At 38.2% G+C, this 24,351-nt stretch overlaps 1 protein-coding gene across 11 annotated transcripts in view; it reads right to left on the bottom strand.

The window, feature by feature from the left end:
- Positions 1-24,351, bottom strand: part of pcdh15b (protocadherin-related 15b) — a 323,490-nt gene that overhangs the window by 111,780 nt on the left and 187,359 nt on the right. For all 11 annotated transcript variants that reach the window (XM_066663505.1, XM_066663496.1, XM_066663499.1 and 8 more), the window contains one exon: positions 7,389-7,694. In XM_066663505.1, the coding sequence (XP_066519602.1) occupies positions 7,389-7,694 (306 nt within the window). The remainder of the gene's footprint in view (positions 1-7,388; positions 7,695-24,351) is intronic.

Here is a 24,351-nt window from a genome sequence, read left to right as displayed (position 1 = left end):
TGCTAGTATTTCATTCTTATTAAAGTCACTGCTCAATATCTAATCTACTATAATTCAATTATAAGACCTTAATATAAAGTACTAGTCAAAGCTGAATTTGGTAATTACACAATCAATAGAATTGCCCTGCTCTATCAACTGAGTATCTCCAATCAGAAGACCACGGATGCATTAATGAGAGTGTGTAAAAGGTTAAGCCTTGTATTTATAGCAACATTTTATGTAGTTAACGGGATTTCAAATCAAATTACCCTTTCAATTACATTTCAATATACAACAAGATTTATAAATATTATAAATAACAAATACTTTAAATAAAATTTAAGTAAAATTTACAAATAAACATACTGACTTACTGCATTACATAACCAGCAATCTGATAGGTTCTTATTGCTGGAGGGTGGGACTTTACCCATTAACAACAAGCTGATTGGCTCTTTATGCTGAAGGGCAGGAATCCGTGTTCAGCGTGTTCAGAATTTCAACCTGTAAACGTTCCCTTATGTTTAACGTTTCTGATTTTAATTCACACAGCGCTGACGTCCCGAAAGTGTCTGAAAAGAGCTTTTACTGGCCCCAGGACAGCGCTGCCCTGTGTGTGTCACACATATGAGCCTCAGTGCTCATCGTTATGCCTATTCGTGTCCCTCACCATAGAGGAACAAGGTGAAAAGAGGCTAAAAAGTATGCAGAGCAACAGGTGAACTACACAGTGCTTCTCTATGGTCTGGGAAGGTGAGAGGAAGGGAGGGGGGAGGGAAAAATATATATATATATATATACACACACACACAAACACACACATTTTACATTTACATATATGTCCAACATTTTGAACCTATATACTGTAAAATCAGACTCATACACTATATGTGACACACACTACCAGGCTTCTAATGTCACTGGTGTACAGCAAATGGTCCACCACCACCACCAAAAAAAAAAAAAAAAATCTGATCAGTGGGGGTCTAATGGTGGTCCCTTTCCACTGATGGATGGTGTAGAGCCAAGTTCATGAAAAAGCAGGCACTGAGCTAAATCTAGACCATGGGTGAGTATTTTCCAGCTACAACCCTCTCTCCAAAACAATTTTCAATCTTTTGTTCAGTTCCATCACAATTATGTGGTGGACATGTCATCCCAGTCCAAGACCATTATTAACCTCGCTCTCTCTGGGAGGGCAGGATGGACCTCTCTCTTCCTCCATCACTCAGCAAAATAGCAGCCAGTGATGGTATCTGTTGACTAACAAACCAGAACTGGACAGTTAGTGTTCTCATCCAAGCGTGTTGATATGTACAATGATGTTGTTAGAATTGCAGTTTAAAGATTTGTTGTTAGATTATGAACATGTGTAATTTGATTAAATGCTGGGGACAGCATTGGGGATAATAATAATAATAATAATAAAACATAAAACAATACAGCTCTTGACACTTAAGGCATCCAGGTAACTTTAAGCCTTAATGAATACCTATTTAGTGTACTTCAGGAAAAACAGCAACACACAAGTTAGTCAAAATTAATGTAAGGCTTATTGTTTGTGATAACTGTAGTGTGGGAACACATTTAAAAACAGGAAAAAATACAGTTGTATAACATTTTTATAGCACACAGAGAAGTATCGGTGAAATGTATTTCATTAATTTGAATTTTGCAAAGTGAGGACCATGCCTGATGTAAGTAGGGCAAGGAAGGGAAACTCAGAAGGACTTGAGATGGAGTTCTGGGCGGCTTCTGCCAGTGGAACATGAAGCCGGACCCCCCTTTGCCTGCCGGATTGTGGTGGTGGGGTTCAAATTTCGTCACAAAAAGGTGAGGAGAGAGGAGTGTTTTTTTTATAGGGTGCGTAATGGTGAAGAGGAGGAGTCTGAGCGTGGTCCTTCTCCCAAAGTTAAGTTATTTCATAACTCCATAAAATACCACATAGTGTAACATTTATAACAAAATTGAGAGCTAAGTAACATCTTCAAAAGCTGGAAGCAGCATCTTCAACAGTTTGGCCTCAAAAGCAGGGGTCTGACTTATAAGTGTTCGGTCCCAGGACAAATATTTGTTAACCCCTGGAGTAGATAAAGGTTAAAACCTTGTGCAGTAGCAGATGGGCTACAGTCACCTTTGTGATAAAGTGGGCATGTTAAAATTTAGTAAAAGTAGTTTACCTAGTTTAGTAGGTTTACAGGCGGCACGGTGGTACCGCATGTAGTGTCACAGTCGCGCAGGGGCTCCAGGTACCTGGAGGTTATGGGTTCAAGTCCCACTCCGGGTGACTGTCTGTGAGGAGTGTGGTGTGTTCTCCCTGTGTCCATGTGGGTTTCCTCCAGGTGACTGTCTGTGAGGAGTGTGGTGTGTTCTCCCTGTGTCTGCGTGGGTTTCCTCCGGGTGACTGTCTGTGAGGAGTGTGGTGTGTTCTCCCTGTGTCCATGTGGGTTTCCTCCAGGTGACTGTGAGGAATTTGGTGTGTTCTCCCTGTGTCCGCATCAGTTTCCTTCGTGTGACTGTCTGTGAGGAGTGTGGTGTGTTCTCCCTGTGTCTGTGTGGGTTTCCTCCGGGTGCTCCAGTTTCCTCCCAGGTTACAAAAACACACATTGGTAGGTAGGTTGGCGACTCAAAAAGTGTCACCGTATGTGTGAGTGTGACACCGTTGTTCTCTATATTTCTACTGTGCTCATTCAAATGTAATTTACGACTCATGTCACTGGTTTAAATTTTAGTCTGAGAAAGTAAGCCTCTGTAAAGGAAAGTCCAGTGCACGCTAAGTGTGCATGCAAAACTGAGCAAATCCCATTGAATTTAATAGATGTGAATGGCTCTGCAGCTACTATAACACTTCCAGCTAAATATGAGTGTCTACTTCTATGCTGTGTGTTGCCTCCAAAATATTAGTTAAATAATGTAGCAGTCAATATGCACATTTTTGGGCACTCCTGGGCGAGAGAACTTTGAGGTTATCTGAAAGGGGACATTTATATCCCTTTTTTGCAAGTTTGCAGTTCTGTTGGGTCAATATATCACAAAGATCAAACAACACAGCAGCATTCTTACCTTGTCTAAACAGCCCTTTTCAGAAAGATTTTGAGCACCTGTTGCTTTCAAAGACAATAAGCCACAACTCAGTGACAATGACAAGTGAGTGATCAGACCAATGAGGTAGGTGTGTCTAACAGAGTGGACAGAGAGTGGGCAGAGTGTTTAAGGAGTCCAGCAGCTGTGCAGTCCAGGACTAGTTTTAATCCCTGTCTAGGAAACCATACCAAAATGTTCAAAACAGTTTTCAGTGTAGAATAATGTAATATTTATATATAGAACCTTTATAAGCCCTGATATTTGAGCAGGGAGACACAAAATGTATGAATTTAGTTTGTTGCTACAATCAGTATACATACAAATTTAGATACAACAGGCTTATAGCTGTAACTTGAAAACAACACACAAGCAGGTCAGTGCTGAAAAAAACACTGCGACTGAGGGCGGGGGGCAGAATGGCAGCAGCCTTTGAGTTGTAGGGTGTGTGTGTGTGTGAGAGAGAGTGAGTGTGTGTGTGTGAGTGAGTGTGTGAGAGAGAGAGAGAGAGAGAGAGAGACCACGCTAATCTGAGAGCGAGATAAGGCAGGCACTAAGGCCTCCCAGCCTGTGTCACTGGAGGCTTGTCACTGATGGGATGATAGCTTTGGCAGTGCAGCGCAGGAGGAAACACACTCCCACACCTCTCACACACTCTACGGGGCAATTCTCACAATTACACACCTGTGGTAGCTCTCAGAAGCCTTAGCTTACACAAACATAACAACAAAATGAGGATTTACAGTCCCAGATGGAATGAACAATGAACGTGTGATGTGGATGCGGTAGTAATAAGATAATGAGACAAGATAATATACGCACAGTTGGATATAATTAATTTCACAGTGGCACAGCCTTTGGAAAGTAAAATGCAGCAGGTTGTACCCATGGGAGCCCTGTTTGGCACTGATGAAATATTAAAATATTACAGAAATCTCTAAATATATCACAATATCACAGAGTTAGATGTAGAGATGCTTAGGTTTCTAAAACCACAGCCAAAGTACAGTTGCAAACCTCGCTGGCCTGCGTTCACACTGCGTTTCAACATCCCGAACCCGAGCATGCTTACGTCTTCAGACAGGGGCTCTTATTTTGAATAAAGCTGCTTTTACACAGCACAGTAGAGTTGAGAATTGTACTTCATGGCTTATTTGGAGTTATTTTGTCAGCAGTGACCCTTGGCACTCACACACACCTTACAGATTTATCACTTATGGAGTGTAATTATTTTCTTTTAATCATACTGCACATGTTTTTCTTTAAGCAAATATTCATATATATGTCTGTCTATGTCTATGAGTTGACCAGAGTGACACCATGGATGAAAAAAAAAGAGACAGTGCCCTTTTGGCTGCCCTTCATATGTCAAATAAATAACTGGGTGCCGCTTGGGTGCCGAGAGCGCACAAAAAAAAAACTTTTCTTAAGAAGTGCCCTTAAGAAGTACATGACAGTGGGGCTTTGTATTGTGCACTAGGTGAACCTTTTTATGTTTTAGCCCCTGCCCTTCTAACAGTCTGAGTCCGCCACTGCTTTGGGGTCCAATGTGCCCAGGCACGGTATGTATAGCCTAGTGTAAATAAATAAATGAATAAATGAATAAATGAATGAATGAATTAATGATGTTCTTCTTTCTCAAATCAAGCTAATACACAAAATGCTAACAACAACAACAACAACAACAACAACAACCCACTTGCATGTTTAAAATGTCCCCACTTGTTTAAATGACTTATGCAAGAGAATTAAAGAAACTGGGAGACCGGCTTTTCAAAGTGTAAACGCCATAGGGGACCTGCGAGGGTTAATGGTGTTTGACACATATCAAATGAATGGAAACTATGTGATATATGATGGGGATAATAAAATATACAAAAGGCCAAAAATGCCTTGAAGGAAAATACACCCCTCTGAACAACAAAATAAAACAACAAAGGTACAGATTGATGCATGAGGGTCAGCAAAGGACGTTTAAGAATGTTAACAATAATTGAAGGGTTTCAAGATTGCAATGATATCAGAAATTAAACTGACAGCAGGGAACAGTGTTCTTATTGATCCTGTCTAATATCGACTGGCTCCCATCTGCTCTCTCTCTCTCTCTCTCTCTCTCTCTCTCTCTCTCTCTCTCTCTCTTTCAATGGTTGACATCTTTATGCAGAAACCCCAGGTAGACTGAACCTGCCTGACCAAGAGGTCTTTGATCTTAGAACTTCACAACCTTCACACCTCGAAGATGTTTCTATCCCTATCACTGCTCCAGTAACACATCTAAGCACCATCAAACAGGCCTCTGTAATCCATCCGAGTAATCACACAGATAAAGAGCAGAGCTGGAAAATCACATATCACATCATCAAAAGACGCCAATAGGAAATCAACTGGCGATATCACAGTCATCGCGGGGCAGTTTATTGCCCACGGAACCTATGAGGACCTCATATTAATTTGATGGTGGAGGATTCATAGCAGTAACAACAGCATGGTACCATATGATACAGTGAATTCTCAGTGCATTGAATCTGTAGCCCTTCATCAAATAAGTGCTAAAGGGTTGAATGCTGTATGAAATATTCATCGTTTGATTCATCATTCTTACGCACTGAGAAAACAAGCATACATTTGACCACAGCTCATTTCAGAGGCTCATACCAGTACCTCATTTACATATTATGTATGTGAAGCATGCCTTAATTTGTGCAGGTGTTTCGATAATTAGCCAATGGGAGATGGAATTCTAAGGATTGTGAGCGAAAAACTTCTTTAATAAATTTAATGATGAATGGACTAATAGAAATGCTCCAAAATAACTTGAAAATGAAAGCTTTTTACTTTTAATTTCATTGACGATTAAGATTTTTTCCCCTTCTTCTGAAAATTCATGATTTTAGAGATACATGTTTTCTTTGGACAGTGTCAGTATTCAAATAGTACATTATTGCAATTTATTAGAAGGTTTTTACTGCCCTAGCTGTGTTTATAGTTTTTTTTTTTTTGTGGTGGTGTCAGAAGTAAATAAATAAAAGCATATTTAAGTCTAGGTCCTTTCCTAAAAATAGAGACATTCTAGAGGTGCATATAGTGCACCATAATGGCACTATAACTGAAGATCTTCAAGTATTACTCCACCATATAACCACTTATCCTAGCAATGATGCTATTGCCTACACAGCAGTGAATGGGTGCCTGATAGGCTGATAGCCCTTTTACACAAACATGAAATTGGATTTGTTCCTGTTCACGCACCTAATTATAAACAGTTTGCCACAGTTCCACCAACATAAATAGGTTCCAGGTCCCAAAAGATTCATTCCCAGCTGGGAAAAAAGAATATTAGGTACTTCAGCACAAACAGTTATGAATTTTGTCAGCAGGTTGAGCTACTCAGGACCCATTTTCCACTTACTGATTTGAAAACAAAAGACAATCGCAAAGGAACAAAAACAGGAAAATGTTCTGCATTTTCTGGTACTGTGGTTAGAGCGAGTTGAGGCGCATTCTTTTATTTTTTACTGTACTATACTCCAAAATATTCACTTTGAAATTAAACACAGCATCATTTACATGTGTATCATATAACACTATGATCTGAACTCACTGTAAACAGTGGATTAACCATGACTATACACTGAATCTACTCATTTATCTGTGGCTCTCAATGCTGTTCTGAAAAGAAAAAAGAAAAAAAAAAAGATTTACCTGAAAAGGGCTAAAAGGGTTGAAAGGAAAATAATTATTTTATCTTACAGGTAAATGAACAAATCATTTTTTAATATTAATTTATAATATATTATTATTATAATATAATATTAATAATAATAATTTTAAGAACTAGCAGTAAATGGTGATAACAGATCTGTTGCATAATCGCAATAATACACTCATGGTACATTCATGTAATAATTATTTTAAAAATCAGAACATTTCCTGGTACTGAGTCCAGTCAGATATTTGTTATCACAAATGTGTACTTATTAAAGTTAACAAAACACAAGGATAACAAAATCTGATTGTACCAGGAAATGTTCTGTATCACTCAAGTAAGCAACAAGGCTGAAGAACCTGAAAAAGACATGTAAAATATCTGTACACTAGCCAGAAGGACCTAGAAATGTTTCTGCCCTTTTTTACATAAAGGACCACATTTAACTGTGTAAAAAAGTCTGGACAAACAATGTACAGTATAAATGATAAAAAAGGCAGCTTATTAAATCTTGTTACATTCACCTCCACTTTTCCTTCTCCTGAAACTATTACAGTTTTGGGATATGCTTGTTTTTGTTCCATCAGTGCTGATATGTGTGTTTGTTATGGAGACTCACGCTGAGATTCAGGATGACCATGCCTGCCGGGCTGTTCTCAGGCAAGATGACGCTGTATGACGACTGGGAGAAAACAGGGCTGTTGTCATCTACATCCAGCACATAGATGGAGAGCAGGAGTGTGGTTCTGCGAGGGTCCACGGCCCCGTCCCAGGCTTCCACCAGCAGCTCATAATGTCCCCTCTGCTCCCGGTCAAGAGCCACGGCTGTCGAAATGTTGCCGTCTGAGCTGATTCGGAACAGGTCAGTATGGATCAGCAGCCGGTAACGCACCTGACCATTCACACCTAGGTCAGGATCCGTGGCCTGGAATAGACACACAAACATTTATAAAGACCATTTCTGAATTATTAGAAATAAAACAAAATTACACTTACATTTGGCTTTTCTGGTGAGCACTTGTCCTTAAATTGCCAGTGCATCTCAAACTTACACCCTGGCTGATGAGACTGCGCTTCACCTAGAACTGTTCACTGTTCAAACGCCTTTTAGCATACTTTAACACATGGTGCTAAACTATGTTACAGACTAATTTACTCTCATTAACTCCTAATTCCTTATTCATATTGCTCTATGTTTATGCGCTGCTCTTTGTTTTTGCTCTAGTTTTAATAAGAGGAGAATCCGTTGCCATTTTGGGTCTTAGCTCCTGTCAATGTTTCTTCCTCATGTTCTGGTGGACATTGACGATGCTCGTTTGGGGAGTAGGACACTGTATTCTGTAAAGCTGCTATGTAAAAGCTCGAGTTGTAAAATGACTTAGACGTATTAAATTGAATTTCTTAGTTTACACATACTGTAGCTACAGCATGTAAAATCACTGTTTTACTTTGCATTAATACCGGAGAAAGACGCCAGACAAATGACGTTGCGGTTTTCTCACCTATGTATGTTTGAGCCCTATGCAAGCACTAGCTCATAGCATACAATACTGTATGGGGAGACACGGGAAAACTAAACATATAAAGATATATTACACTGGAATAGCAAAATGTTAAAACTGCCCAGAAGAGTAACTCATTTATATAAAAACAGACATAATTACAGTCATATTTCTTTAATGCAAGCTATAACACATTGATAGGTGCCATCTGACAATGTTGAAAGCTACTGTCTTCATGATGATTTCATGGAAGTTAATGCCAAGACACCTGCTTCATCAGCAGGACAACAAACAACAACAACAGCAAGATCACTGATTGCCTGCAGTGAACCAAACAGGTATACTGTCAACAGTTAAACAGCACCTGCTCTGCTCTCTCTCTATGTAACACAAACAAGGGATTTTGGACTGGGTATATTTTCTGCATGAAAACAACATTAGTAGTATTGACACATAGCATTATACGGCCACTGTAGCTAATATATAAGTTAATGGAATAAAAATCACCATGAAATGCAACTTGCCGGTTGTAAAATCTCTGTAGTTCCAGAAGCTTTCATGTTTGTTTTTATCTGACTCACAATGGCAGCTGTACCAATACCCCGAGGTGTTTTGAAGAGGTTCAAACACTCCTTGGCTCGGTGTCCAACAAAAATCTCCAGCGAAAGTCGAATATCAAGAATAACTGATCTGTGAGAACTGGAGCCCGGAGCCAGTTCTCAGTTGTATAAAAAACAAACAACACATGTATGCACAACAATAAACAGTGCTTAACTTTACCATAGGCGCTGTTGTGGTTTTCAATGCCTGCGGCTCCTGTTAGAGATGAGGCTTTGCAACGTCACTGGGAGCTGTGTTAGCGTAAATGCAAGTCGAGTTGAGTCGAGACAATACTATGCAGTGGAAAAGTGCCAGTGGTTTTCTCCCTGGTCATTGCTTTGCTTGTCTGTATTTTGTTTATGTTGGTTTGACCCTGTCCTAGTCTCTTTGTACCTTTTTCCCTTTGTGTTTATCTTATTGTCCTTTTCTTCTGTCTCTTTTTAGGTCTCCTCGTTAGGTTTAGTCTTTCATTGATTAGCTGTAGGTGCACTGTCCTTAACTCTGTGTAATATACGTTTATCAGTCTTCTGATCTATGCTTTTAGTTTTATTTGTCCCCATATTTGTTCTTTTATTATTTGGTTATTGAGTTAGACCCTTTTATGCTTGGGTTTGTCTATTGCTCTTGTCTAGATCCTGCCTCAGTTGTCCTTCTGTACTTTTTCTTGCTTCTGCTGAAAAAAAAAGAAAAATACTTCGAGGGAAGCCTCTTTACTTCCCTGCACCACATGTGACGAATGTAGTTGTCAGGATCAATACATTGAAATTCTTAAATTGCTCCAATAAAAGCAGGCTGCAACAAATTATATTTTAAAAAATCATCATTAAAAATTTATTAAAGTATTTATAAAAGAAATATGTTTAAAAATAAGTACGGCACAAATATAAAAGGTTCTAACCTTCAGAACAGGCCCAGAACATAAACAACAGTGTAAAATGTTTATCTCTTTCTTAGGTGCATTACTCCTGAAATGAAGGCACTGGCAGCAGTGGAAGAAGATTACAGTCACTCATGAATCCAAAACCTGTGAATCTCAGCCAAAAAAAAACTCGATTTATGCATGTAGATGTGGCAGATATGGCAGCGAGGTAATGTCACTATTAAACAGCTCCTGGGTCTCAAGGTTGTGGGTTCAAACCCTACCTCAGGTCACTGTTTGTAAAGTGTTTGGTGTGTTCTCTTACAGTGGATTGGCTATTCAAATGTTCCCATAGGTGTGAATGTGTGAGTGTACGATACTCTTTGATGAACTGGTGTTCAAGGGTCCATTATGATTCACTATGGCAATAAACAGGATAACGTGGTTACAGATAATATATGAATGAATGTGTCAGGAGTGAAAATATAATGTGTTAAAAAACAAATGTTTTTATAATTTTTTTGTTTTTGTTTTAATTCTTCCACCAACTGAAAAAAACAGAGCTTTGCTAGCTATATTTTTGTTTTTGTTAATCCTACTCCATATACTGAATGAATTTAAGGGCCGGTTTTAGCTGAGATTTGCCCAGTAAAATGCAGTAAAATAACTCCCACCTACTGAACTGCTTTCCCATTATGAAACAAAAGCACCATAAAATTGGTGGAGGCAGCCCAGTGATGTCCTGTGTGTGATGCCCTGTGATGGACTGGAGCCCTATCCAGGGTGTAATGCTCAGTGATTCCAGGTAGACTCCAGAATATCATCAAAACCACTCTTACGCCAGACATTGTGCTGGTTACAGATATGTCAAAGCAGCTGCTCTTACTGGAGTTGACAGTACCTTGGGAAGAAAGAATGGAGGATTCCAATGAAAGGAAGAGAGGCAAACACATCGAGCTGGTGGAGGACTGCCACAAAGGAAGGTGGTGGGCATGGTGCCTGCCTATCGAGGTTGGGGCAAGGGGTTTTGCAGGAAGGTCACTTTGCAAAGCTTATAGCATCTTGAACAACACTGGCACACATAAAAGTTAAACCATCAGTCAAGCTTCAGAAGTGGCAGAGAAAGCATCAAGATGGTTGGGGAGTAGGAAGGACAAACTGTGGGCAAACACTACCTGGACACAGGCCGGGAATTTATCACTCCTGGTCGGGTCGACCGGGTGAGGACACTTGAAATTGAAAGACCTGAAACACCCAATGACCCCAGGTACTATCACTGATGATGTGTCCAAGCGCATCACTAGGTGTATCAAGCAGCCTAGACCCATCGTGACTCTGAATGGGATGAAGTGGTTACAGAAAATGAATGAAATTTGTGTGCAAGTACTTCTGTTCTTCGCTTTCTCCTCTCTCAGTGAAGCTCTTGCACATTCAGAGGTTGTGTGATTAAGATTTAATGGTATCAGGCCTCACTCTCGCGGCATTATCCTTTTCTTATTGTCTTTAGTGCTGGTAAGCACCTAATTGGCACCCAGGCAAAAGTGCTGGTGTGCTTCTCTGATAAGCTCTGCACCGGACCATCCGACTGCCTGCTGCCATGAATTATACAGTAGAGCAGATAGAGAGAGTAGAAACACACATACACCCACACAAACTTTTTCAAAGTTTAGACCGAAAACTACCATTCTCTTCTAAGCAGGACCTCTATAAAAGACAGAATTATATGTGAAGGTGAGGATGTGAATGCTTGATCGATAGCAAAGCCTTGGTGAAAGTAAGTACCTCCTCAATGCTTCAAATGAAGAACTGTAAAAAAAATAATAAAAAGATAAATAAATAAATCGGTTTACTGATGAAAAGAGTTTTAAATATAAAAATATTTGTGAAGAAAGAAAGTGCACCGCTCAATATAAAAAACTGTGTTATTAACAAATAAAAGCTATATGATCATCTGGCAGATGAAGGTTTATTCCTTGCATCGATAACAATTCTTATATTCAATACACCAAATTATCACTAGATTAGGAACACCTACCTTGTATCAGCACTCACTGTCCATTTTAACAACTTCTCTGACCATACAGGAGCACGTTGTAGTCCTACAATTACAGACTGTTGGCCTGTTTCTCTGAACACTTTCTTATCCCAATTTCCCCCTGCTCTTCAGTGGTCAGGACCCCACAGGACCACCACACAGTAGGTATAATTTGGTAGAATGATGGATCATTCTCAGCGCTGCAGTGACACTGATGTGGTGGTGCTGTGTTAGTGTGTGTTGTGCTGGTATGAGTGGATCTTTTAAAAAATATAGATATAATTATTATGTCTATAACTGTGTGTACACATCAGGTTGTATTAAATCATTTCTTTTTTTTTTTTAAATACGCTTTCATTTCATACATTAATGAGGCTACACTGTGGATAATATTTTTTATAACTCTCAGAAAAGAAGGCTAATTAAAATGCAAATTAATCTTCTCCTCTGTGGTTGACCTAATGGCATGCTGCCTTCATTTAGCTCTGTCAACTATTAACTAAGTTAACGTGGCAACTGACTTCTAGCTAATGCTAAAGCTACAGTCTCTAGTCAGCATTTGCAAGGATGTGCTTCAATAAACAAAGGATTTCAGCTTTTTGGGTTTTGACTTCTGATTATGACTTCTTCTGTTTTTTATTAAGTATTTCAGAAAGATTTACTTGAGCACAAATATGTTTTAAACTGCTTTTTTAATGAAATGCTTAATTCTAACATCCTCCTGCTCTTTGGTCATTTTATGGTAACGGCTGTATAATGCTAAATTTAACAATTGGCATTTTATTAAAAATAAAGAAATACATAAAATATTAAATAATAATAAAAAAAGACAAAATTAAGCATTAATAGACTCATGAAATCAGCATTTGTAAATTGTCTAAAACAAAACTCAAATTTACTTTTGGATAGACTATTATACCCAAGAAAAGAACAAATACATGCACAATGGTGCTTTTGCAACCATTTTTCTTTGATGGAACCCATAATGAATGAGGTGACTAATAAGCTAATCATTTTCAAACTAATTAATTTTTGAGTAAAATTTGTTGAATATAATAACAATTGTCATTGTATCTATTGTGCAACTGTTACTGTAGACTGATTACGAGAATGTGTGAATTTTGTAATACGATCACATAAGTTACAACGAAACTGCTTTAAAACTTATTTGTGCGCCTAATACATTACTGAAATCTAGCAGATGCTTTTAACCAGAGCAATGTGCAACTGCAAACTTGATAGAGATTTTAAAAGTCATGTGTTAAAAAAAGTTAGAATCAGAATTTGGAGTCTTTCATAAGAATGTTGCCTACTACACTGTACAAAGTAGAAAGGCTCTCCGGTGGCACACACATCTAAATATTGGCCCTATTATATGAAGTAGCAAAAAAAAATATATATATTTAAAAATATATATTATGCTGAGATAATAACATATAACTAAGATAAAGACAAGACCACCTGATCAATGGTAGAGCCTTTGTGAGAGGGCATACATACTTGATGTTTCCGATGAAGTATCAAGGACCTAAAATCACTTTTAACTGCTGACACAAAAGAGTTTTGTTTCTGATGTGAAAAGAAAAGAAAAAAGAGACCGCAGTTCAGTTGAAGTTCTGGGGTTTCTATGTAATTAAGAGATAAAAAGCTTTAGGAAATATATGTCAATGGCGTCAATGGCAGCTTAATTATAGGACTGGCGATGACGTCGTCTTTCCAGCTCCCCATGAAACCCGGCTAAAAGTTAGATCTGATGAGGTGATTTGTGTCAAACTACAATATCTCATTAAAGTAAAACTAGAACTTCAAAAGTACAATATGTGTCTGCTGTGCTGAATTGACATTTGCTGTCTTTTTTCAAACATTATTATTTTTTTCTTTCTGAATAATGTTGTCTTAAGCAAGCTGAACATCTTCAATTTGCACAACACTCAAGTATTTTACTGCCATGTTTTTTTGCACAATACCACAGCAATGTACCAGTATTAAGCTACATATTTTATCTAACTCTTACATTTCTATATATTTTTTTCCTTACGTATAGTTTAAATAAAATTCTAGTTTAATTATTCATGTATTTTTTATGTTGTTGCATAGTTTGCTTTTTTCATGTTTTAATAGCTTGTGTGTTAGTGGGGGACTAGCAAATAATTTGTTATAAAAACATGAATTTCACTGTAATTTAACTGCCTGTTAAATGCATCCAACATGAATCCAGTCAAAAAGCTAGTTTTTTATGGTCATTATATTTAAGCACATGCATTAATGTTGGTGTCAGCAAATGGCCCTTCAAATAACTGAACTGACAATTAGAACCAATCTGTGGTTACATTTGGACCCACAGTATGTCCTGGAACACTGGTATCCATGGGTTGCACTCGTGATTGGCTATATTGGCTAATCATTGTCTGGTTTCAGAGCACAGCATTAATGTAGACAGATGGGAAAGATGGATATATTTATCTTATACACAGCATCCCTCCCTGGGCTGGAGGGAGTCTCACAACACAAGGCACCAGCAAGCAAACCACCTCTTTGCATCAGTGGGTAAACGATCCGACAGTGCTACGTAATAAGGAGAATAAGACTGTTATCCACCGTTAGCCATATTAGCATTTTCGTCCTAGGATCTAATGGGAAACATTAGACTCCAATGCATTTTTTTGCTCTTATGAGTTATTCATACACAGATCATATCCAAGCTTCTTTTATTTATTTATTTATTTACCATTTAAGACACTGCAGGAACAAGCCATGTATACTTTTGTCTCAATCTTTTCCTTCTGATCCTGCAGAGAGTGAAAGGGTTGTTTCTTGGAGGATAATATTTTTATTGAGATTTTCTGCCTAATTTTATATCTGATTTGGTTTAAAGTTAAATTAGTGATCAGAAATCTGAGTGATCAGTGAGATATAGTTCCATGTTGCAGTGAAGCCAAGGCTGAATCCAAAATGTCTCTCTACATCCTCCATAGGGCACAGTGTAGGTCATAAAATAATGGGTTTCTGCACTCATGTAGTGTGTTGAATGTGTAAAATAATATTCACTTTTTAATACATTTAAACACTTTAATTTTATTCTGCTATACATTTCAAGATTCTCTGTCAAATTAGTGTCTAATTACTGTCTAGTATTTTTAGTTTTATTATCTGTGATGCAAGCTATTTGGGACACAGCCCAAGCTTCTCTGCTGACTGACAGAGACAAACAGAGCTCTGTTTAAAAACAGGACTCGGATAAATGGCTCAGGGACCCATACATATATTGCCTTGGAGCTGCCCACTGAAGTTTTTCATGGACTCCTAACTATTATTACCAGTAGATTGACCCCTTGTGAGCCTTGGTTCCTCCCAAGGTTTCTTCCTCAGCTCTGAGGGAGTTTTTCCTTGCCACTGTCATCCCTGGCATATTCACCAGTGGGATCTTTACATTCTGTACATTTTTACATTTCATGTCAAAACTTTGTCTTTACCGGAACTCTGTGAAGCTGCTTTGTGACATCATCAATTGTAAAAAGCACTATACAAATACATTTGATTTGAACATTGTTGAAAGAAACAAAACAATTTAAACATTACAGTTTTTATTGGTTTGAGTAATGAGTAAGTACTCAATATGGCAGCTACTACACCCAGTGATGTCACCTGCAACCCACGGATAAGAACACAGTGTATAGTGCCTGAATTGAGTCACGGGTATCTCAGAGGTTTGAGAATACAAAGCTTTCCCTTCCTTCTCTGGGCCATTTGTTATTGTGCTCTAAACCTGAACAGAGGCCAGTAATGAAAAGCATTCATCTTTGCGGTAATCAATTCAAAGTTAATTAAACCAGTATATAGGCACGCTATAGATATGTCTGTGCCGTGCATCAAAACAATGGCAGCAAGCAGACTGCTTTTGAGCTCAGTGTAATTACCTTGTGAGGCAAGGTCATGAAGGGTCAGATGAACAGTGGTTTCTCCTGAAACCCACTTGATACTCAGAAAAAAAGATATAAATAAAAATAAATAAATAAACATACAAATTAAACCCAACAACAACAACAACACAGTAATGGATTTTACTGCCTTGATAAACTCACATGCAGGGCAGAAAATGCCAAGCAAAGATGGATAACATCTGGTAGATAACAGATGCCAACAGACTGAGGCTTTCACCATTTTTTTCCCCAATTAGGGGCTATACTGTACATTTTTTTTGGTTGTTGATCTAACAAGCTCCTTCATTTGTCATGCATCTGAACATAAATGAGCTGAATTTGACAGGAAGCAAACAAGAACATCTTTGTGCTTCCTGCTAGGCTGTAAACACATCTCTGCTAATATCCAAACAAAGACTGCATAATATTGGATAAAATTGACAACTTTTTTTCTGCAATATATATTGCAATATTTAAAAATGTTACTCACAACAACCAGTAAAAAGCTCTTCCTATAGAAGAAATGTCACAGAAAATGAGTGTCATGCTTTTGCCCTGTGTTCCCACTCTGTTTGTCTCTTGTTTCGCCTGCCCTCTCCGTTCCTTAAAGGAGCGCCAACTAACACGGCCAACCCCCCGTACAGGTCAGTCGAGGCTATTCTCATCTCTGGTACCACGCTTGTGAAACGAGCTTCCAAGCACTATCAGAGCAACAGAAACCCTCTCAGCATTCAAGAAATCCTTGAAAACCCAGCTCTTCTGAGAGTATCTCTTGTACTGAAAGTCTTTCTTTAATGCACTTATTACTTCCTGGCATATTGCACTCAATGTAAGGTATTTTGTATAAATTGTGCTGTAGTTTGAATGTTAGATCCTTGTTTGTAAGTCGCTTTGGATAAAAGTGTCTGCCAAATGCATAAATGTAAATGTTTCCCTATTTGCCATGTGCTAGGTTCTGTTATTGTTTTGTTCCTGTCTCCCTCCTTGTCTCCGCCTTAGCTCAACCTTTGTGGTCCTGCCCCCTTGTTTTCTGTCCCAGGTGTTCCTTGTCTGTGGTGTGTATTTAAGTTCCCTTGTTTCACTGTTTGGTTGTTGGACATTTTTCTTTTGTGTGCTTGTTTGGTCTGTCTGCTTCTTTCTCTTCTCTCAAGCCTGTCAGTTCCTGTTTGTAACTTTGTTCTACCGTTATATCTGTTTAGTCTGTTTATCTCTGTCCAAATAGCTTTATGTTTAGGTTAGCTTTAGCTCTATGTCTAGGTTTCTCTAAGTATCTCTGTTTGTTTTCTTTTGTTGAAATAAAGTCTGTTGTGTTATTGAATTGCCTCCATCAGTCCGCCTGATTGTGACAATGAGAACAGAGCAAATTTCCGTTTGTATCAAGTAGTAAAAAAAAGTTGCAAGTCATAAATTAAGCTATGTACATTTACTTGAAAAAAAACAAAAACTGTCATAGTTATATAGCACTGCAGCACAAAACCATTTTTTCACACAGTCAGACAGGCACTATGTGTCTGTCTCTCGACTGCTGTCTGTATTTCTCTGTTTCTCCTCCACCCCCCACACCCTTCTCCTTGTCTGCTCTGTTCAGGCTGCAGAACAGAGTCTACAGGTTCTGTGTTTATCCTAAGTTTGTCAATAAGACAAACAATGATGAATAAATGCAACTATAGCCTCATCCACAGTGTGCACTCCAGATGCCTCTGCCATGAGCAGAGTGAAGGAGAGAAAGACTATCATACCAGACAGAGATGTTTCAAGCACGCAAACAGACTGGAGAGCTAGTAAGTGGCGAGGAAACATCTTAAGATTTTTTTTTTTTTTTTGTCTTAAGTATTTTTGCCTTTATGCCTACACTTTCCACAGAAGTTGATGGAAATGGTCTATGTGACATTGCACGTCCTGTGATGTGACTACTGCGCATGCACACATTGTGATGACATTGCTGAAACACTGTATTCTGCATTCCTAATTCAAACTCTCAGAATACACACAGGCTGCACATAAAAAAGCATCCTGTTAAATGGGTAAAAACCAAAGCAAAACTAAATGTACTTTGTATAATAAAGTCAGGCTATATTCATAATAACATGTAGCATCATATCTAACACTATTCACTTCTACAACTAATGTTCACATGTACTAGACCCTGGTCAACTAAAAAGAATGAGTGTGGTTTCTTGCTACAGACCACATTTGTTGGTACACTTCCATTTAAAAGATAAAACCTACATTTTTCTCTGTAATAATTATTAGCATGCATCATTGTTTTTTCAGTTTTTAATAGTTAAAATAAACTGCGCTTTTGACTTTTGGTTCAGATCAGGGATCACAAATGGTAACTACATACGAGTCCCATGTTTGTTTTTAGTCATTCTTCAGTGCTTTTAGCAGTGTGTTTACTCCATTGAAGAACCCAAGGCTTATGTCAGAGACAGAGCTTCATGACAAAGACCAGTATATTTTGCTCCATAATGCAGCAAAGAACATAACTATGCTTCCTCCATGTTTCGTAGTACGAATGGTGTTCTTTCCCTTGAAACAGTCTCACATTAATCTGTGAACATAGCACTAATGTCCTAAGGAAGCATGTCAATATTCTTTTCTTTTATTATTATTATTTAGCAAATTTTAGTCTTTTTTTTTTTCTTCATCCAGAGTGGAGTTCTCCTGGGTCTTTTGATGAAATCCACTATCTCTCAAAAAGCCACAGCTGGTGAGATCAGATGGTGATGTACCTTGACCTTGCAGTTCAGCTTGTATCACTTTTTCTCTGTCTACCAGTCACACCATCCGTCTGTTCAATCTGATGTTGATTTTTCTGTAGTGTCCATGTCCTGGGAGGTTGGTTACAGTCTTGTAGACCTTACATTTTTAATTACAATTTGCAACTTTAGTCACTTAAAGGCTGTAGTCTTTAATGGCTACATATTACAGAGGATATAAAAAGGTAAAAATAAAAAAATAAAATACAAGGGGTAAAAAATAAAAAATAAAATATTGTGGTTGCATAAGTGTGCACACCCTCTTATACCTGGGGGTGTGGCTGTGTTCAGAATGAACCAATCACATTCAAACTCATGTTAAACAGGAATCAGTGGACACGTGCCATCATTTAAAGTGCCTCTGATTAACCCCAAATAAGTTCAGTGGTTCTAGTAGGCTTTTCTTGACATTTTCTTACTTGCATCTTACAGGAAAAGCATGGTCCGCAGAGAGCATGCATCAGAGGGATCTCATTGTCAAAAGGCATCAGTCTGGAGAAGGGTACAAAATAATTCCCAAGGCAGCAGATATACCATTGAACACAGTGAAGACAGTGACATTGCAAAGAACAGGACATCCCTCCAAAATTGATGAAAATACAAGAAAGAAAATTGGTCAGGGAAGCTACCAAGAGGCCTTTAGCAACATTAAAGGAGTTGCAGGACTTTTTGGCACATACTGGCTGTGTACTACATGTGACAACAATATCCCGTATTCTTCATATGTCTGGGCTATGGGGTAGGGTGGCAAGTTGAAAGCCTCTTCTTTCAAAGAAAAAAACATCCAAGCCCAGCTAAATTTTGCAAAAACGCATTTGAACTCTCCTAAAAGCATGTGGGAAAATGTCTTATGGTCTGATGAAACCAAGGTTGAACTTTTCGGCCATAATTCCAAAAGGTATGTTTGGCGCAAAAAATAAATAAATAAAAACACTGCACATCACCAAAAGAATACCATACCAACAGTGAAGCATGGTGGTGGCAGCGTCATGCTGCGAGGCTGCTTTTCTTCAGCTGGTACTGGGGCCTTAGTCAAGGAAGAAGGAATTATGAACTGTTCCAAATATCAGTCGATTCTGGCACAAAACCTGGTTTCTGCTAGAAAGCTGAAGCTGAAGAGGAACTTCATCTTTCAGCACGACAACGACCCAAAGCATTCATTCAAATCAACCAAAAAATGGCTTCACTAGAAGAAGATTAAAGTGTTGCAATGGCCCAGCCGGAGCCCAGGTCTGAATCCGATTGAAAATCTGTGGGGTGATCTGAAGAGGGCTGTACACAGGAGATGCCCTCGCAATCTGACAGATTTTCAAAGAAGAGTGGGCAAATATTGCTAAGTCAAGATGTACCATGCTGAAAGGCTCCTACCCAAAAAGACTGAGTGCTGGAATAACATCAAAGTGCGTCAGCAAAGTATTAGTTTAAGGGTGTGCACACTTATGCAAACACATTATTTTAGTTTTTTATTTTTTACTTCTTCCCCCTAAAAATTTCAGTATGTTTTTTTTAATTGAGATGTACAGGTTATAGGTCTCATTAAAGGTGGAAATAGTTCTGAAATGATGTGTCTTGGTCTCTCTCTATTTGTATTTTATTTTATTTTTTTATATCACTAAACCTGGTATTTTAACAGGGGTGTCTAGCCTTTTTATATCCACTGTAAATGACATTTCCAAAAATTAACACATCTCTCCGGGGTCTTAATGTAACGTCTGTGAAATAGTTTGATCAAAATACCACAAAAATCAAACACAACAGCAAAATACAACCCACCCCTCTCCCCTTAAACAGCCCTTTGAAGCATGACCAGTTTCAGTACCTGTTCATTTTAAAAATAAGTTAGTCCATGCTAGTATTGCAAGCAGCAGTTAGAAGTGAGGCGTTCAAAAGCTCATGTTTTAGCCTTTTTTGGTCGGTTCTCTTTTCTGCTCTTAGTTCATAGAGAGACAGTTTTGCTTGATTCCTTGATTGTTTATTTCTGCCCTTGTGTTGTCATGGAAAAAGTAATTTATTTGGGGGAAACAAAATTGCAATTGAGCCCATGCAAAGAAGAATCTTATATCAGCCTTATATATTTATATTTGCTTTTTTTTTTCTTTTAATCGAAGCATACATTAAAATGGAAATTTACAGCCTAATAATCAGAAATGTTTAATGACTGCTATATTTTAAACATGACACAACAAGCAATAATTTCAGGCTCAAGAGGCATTTAAAAAAATATTGCATGGCTGCAATGGCTCAAATGAAGAAAAAAAGCTTATCAGCATAATCACATTATTTAAAAATGATGTTTAGTGCTACCAATGTATCTGTCCAGGTCATTTTATATTTGTAGAATAAACAATAATTATTTGCTTTAATCTATGACATAACACTGGGAGGAAATATAAAGCATTGTTTCAATGAGCTGTAAGTGTACCAACAAATATGTCTGAATACGTCTGAATAAGCTGTCTAAGCAGTTGCTTAGTGCATTGGAGCCACTGGGAAGTGTCACAACATAATGTACTGACATAAAATGTAGACTAATAATGAATTTAATATTGACCTTTATCTACTGAAGAGAGAGAAAATGTAGTTCTACTAATTATAGTAGTTATAGACGGTAAACACACAAAATTTCCTGTTTCTGAATAATTCCTAAAGACCCAAATTGCTCATATTACAAACCCGAGGTCTAAACTAAAAAATATTTATAACTAAAAAAGACTATATAATCTTATATTTTTTTCAAACATACATAGCATTGTTTGAAAAAGCAGAATACAACAAAGTCCTGCATTTGTTTCAAATAGCTACGAGTGAGAAATAATTCATATGAAACTACACCATGTTTTTGTTATTGCCGGTGATGACTGTGACTTCTAAAGTTCTGCTGAAGGTTTCTTCCCTGTGGAAAATCCTCTCTGGTTTTGATCTGAGGATGAGCCCAGTGGCCTGTGTGCTGTAACAGGTGTGATGTGGGTCTTAATGTGGATTGCGCTGTGGCAGAATACAGGCTTCCCTGCTCTCTCCCAAACTTTCACTGCTGTATTTGCTGCAGATGGATAGAGGGAGAGGGAAGTGGGGGGGGTCACCTCTGGACCATGTCCAACTTGCTTCAGTGGTAGGACGTGTCAAATGAGAACAGAGACAACTGTAGAACAGGGAATCTGGCTTGTCGCTCTGTTCCCCTCACACACACACACGGTTGGTTTTTGAACAGATGTAGGCCATCTAAGGAGTGGGATACTGATGGTTTTAGACACTATAACCACTTTAATATGCACAAATTTTGAACACAGGTGGTCACACATTGCTTATATTGCGTACATACAGCTTGTATTATTTTCATTCAAAAGGTTCTGGACACACTGGATGGCCTATGTTTAACATGCCAAATATCAAGCATGGGCTAGAAAAGTATAAAGCCCCCCCAACATTGGGGAGTGGGGCAGTGGAACTGCATTCTCTGCAATGATGTCGCTCCATTCAATATCTTTGGGATAATTTGGAGACGCAGTTGGCGTTTGCCATCCAGTACTAATTATCCAGCTTCATCACCTGATCACACTAATGCTATTGTGGCTGACTAGTGTAAAGCCTTCTTAAGAGTTGAGGCTACAGCTAAATTAGGTCAAACTCACTATTAATTGGGCAGATGTCTACACTATATTTGCCAAGTACTTTCCCTGTTTGCAGGCTACTTTTTGTTTAGGAAATGTTAACTGAAGCTAAAGTCTTATATATGTCTCATATTGGCAGCATACAACCAGTTATTGGTGCTCCGTCATTATGACACCTGGCATTAACCAACAAACATTTTTATAAGCCTATTCAAACAACTGTGCACTGCACAAAATCTATACATTTGCCAATCTTGATCAGCACCTATGTCAGGTGACATTAACATGTTCTGAAATCATTCAAATTGTTCATTTTTTGTAACTGAAATCAGTTTGGCACAATATAACACCTTACAACAAATAACTCTTTAGTTTGGTGTATATCACAGTGACATATATATGAAGAGCTGAAATCTGACCACTGGTTAAATTAAACTAACTACAGCTAAAGGCCACAGAAAATGTCCAGGTATGACACACAATAAACATTATGGCAATATGACGAACACTGTTACTAAAGTCTGTGCACATCACAGAACATGTCATAACAGAAGAATCGATGATGTTGAATCCACATAAAGAACTGTGCTACAAGTGACATGCAAGCAATCACCTGTAGACTTGGCTCAGCACAGCTTGACAATCTTTTACCTAGTTAGGCGCTGTTTACGTGTCTTGTTTTGTGCATTTTTGGACTGAACATGGCTCTTGTCCCTGTTCTCACAGATCAGCAGAGTTTTCCTTGGTGCACATTCGTCTCTCTCTGGAGTTTTTCATTGGCCACAAATTGAAGGTGCATTCAAACCTTTTCAAACACATAATATTATGGGCTGCCATTGAGAGTTGGACAAAAACAAATGTGATCGTTGCTGTAACTTGGAGATATTGCTATTGGCTAGTTTGTGGTGGAGGTCTGCATGTAGCTAAATAATAGTCTCTCTGGCCAATCAGCACTCTGCAAGGTTTACACATCGCCGGGTCAAGTAGGGTCCATGCAGTAGAAAAGCCTCAGCAGTGAATAGTTGATAAAAACCAGTCTGGAGTGTGGATATATAGTGATGCACATTGATTCTTAGTGAATAAAGTGTGAATAACTTGCGTGATTTTCTGAAGTGGACTGATCTGACTGGAGCTTTTTTCACATTTTTCCAGTTTGTAAATTTTTCATTATCTGGGCAGGATAATGAAATTGTAAATTTAAAATAAGTTTTGTGAGATCTCTCCTCGTGGATTTGAGTAAAATGCATAATGATAAATATTTCAATAAAAAATTTTTAAACAAGAACATTATCACTTGGTGTATCAACTCTACAGTTTTAGTAGGATTTTCATTTAAAATTGTAACTATGTTACAACTTTTTCTGTTATTATAATTATTGATATAAATCAATATAGAAAATAATATCATGATAAAATATTTGTCCATATTACCCAGGTTTATGTAGAGTTACGAATGCAGAACCACACAAGTGTTTTATAAATTAAACTTGCATATAATATAATAGCCATGCTTAAGACAACTTTTTTAAGACAACATCATTTTTTTCCACAGATTCTATTGGGCCCAATCTCAATTCTGTGTAGTTAAAACTAGTCTAAGAAGCCTAACACACATCCCTCAATTGCTCCCCCCAACGGGCAGACGTCTGCCCCCGTTATGCTGTGATTACTGTGACAAAGCAGAGCTCTATTAATCTAGACCGCTAATTACAACTCCTTGTAGCTTAACAAAACTGCTCATTATAGAACGTCCCCAAAGGTGACGAATTATTTAAATTACATGTATTTAATTGGAAAATCACAAACAGGGTAGCGGGCAGTAAGCTGACGCATGACGAGAGGCCAAAAAGAGGCCAGAGGAAAATGGCACTGTGCCAACCACCTGCCCACTGGGCACTGATTAGCACAGGCCTTGTGGGACCAGCACAGAGGCTCGAAGCCTCAGGCCATCTGTGGAGGGAGGGGCTTTCAGTCCATCAGGATAGCCAGCTGGGACAGGAACAATATGGTGGGGCATAGCAGTCACAACTTAGGACCTGCCACCATGGACAAAGTTCCCCTTGGTAGATATTAATGCACAATGTTCACTATCTAACTTGCATGGATAGTTCATTATATTTTACAAAGAATGATCTCGTTTACACCTGGATAAACATCAAAATATCAAAATATCAAAGAAAATTAAAACAAGGTAGATATCAGGACAAATATCCTAACAAGACTGAGAAGAACAAAATATATGTGTGCTTGCCTCTCTCTATAGTTTATCCCAACATCTTGGCTGATGTTCCCAGGT

This window comes from Hoplias malabaricus, chromosome 3 (assembly GCF_029633855.1).
Source record: "Hoplias malabaricus isolate fHopMal1 chromosome 3, fHopMal1.hap1, whole genome shotgun sequence".
Lineage (NCBI taxonomy): Eukaryota > Metazoa > Chordata > Actinopteri > Characiformes > Erythrinidae > Hoplias > Hoplias malabaricus.
Note: the sequence above shows the minus strand (reverse complement) of the source record. Positions and strands in the feature narration are given on the sequence as shown.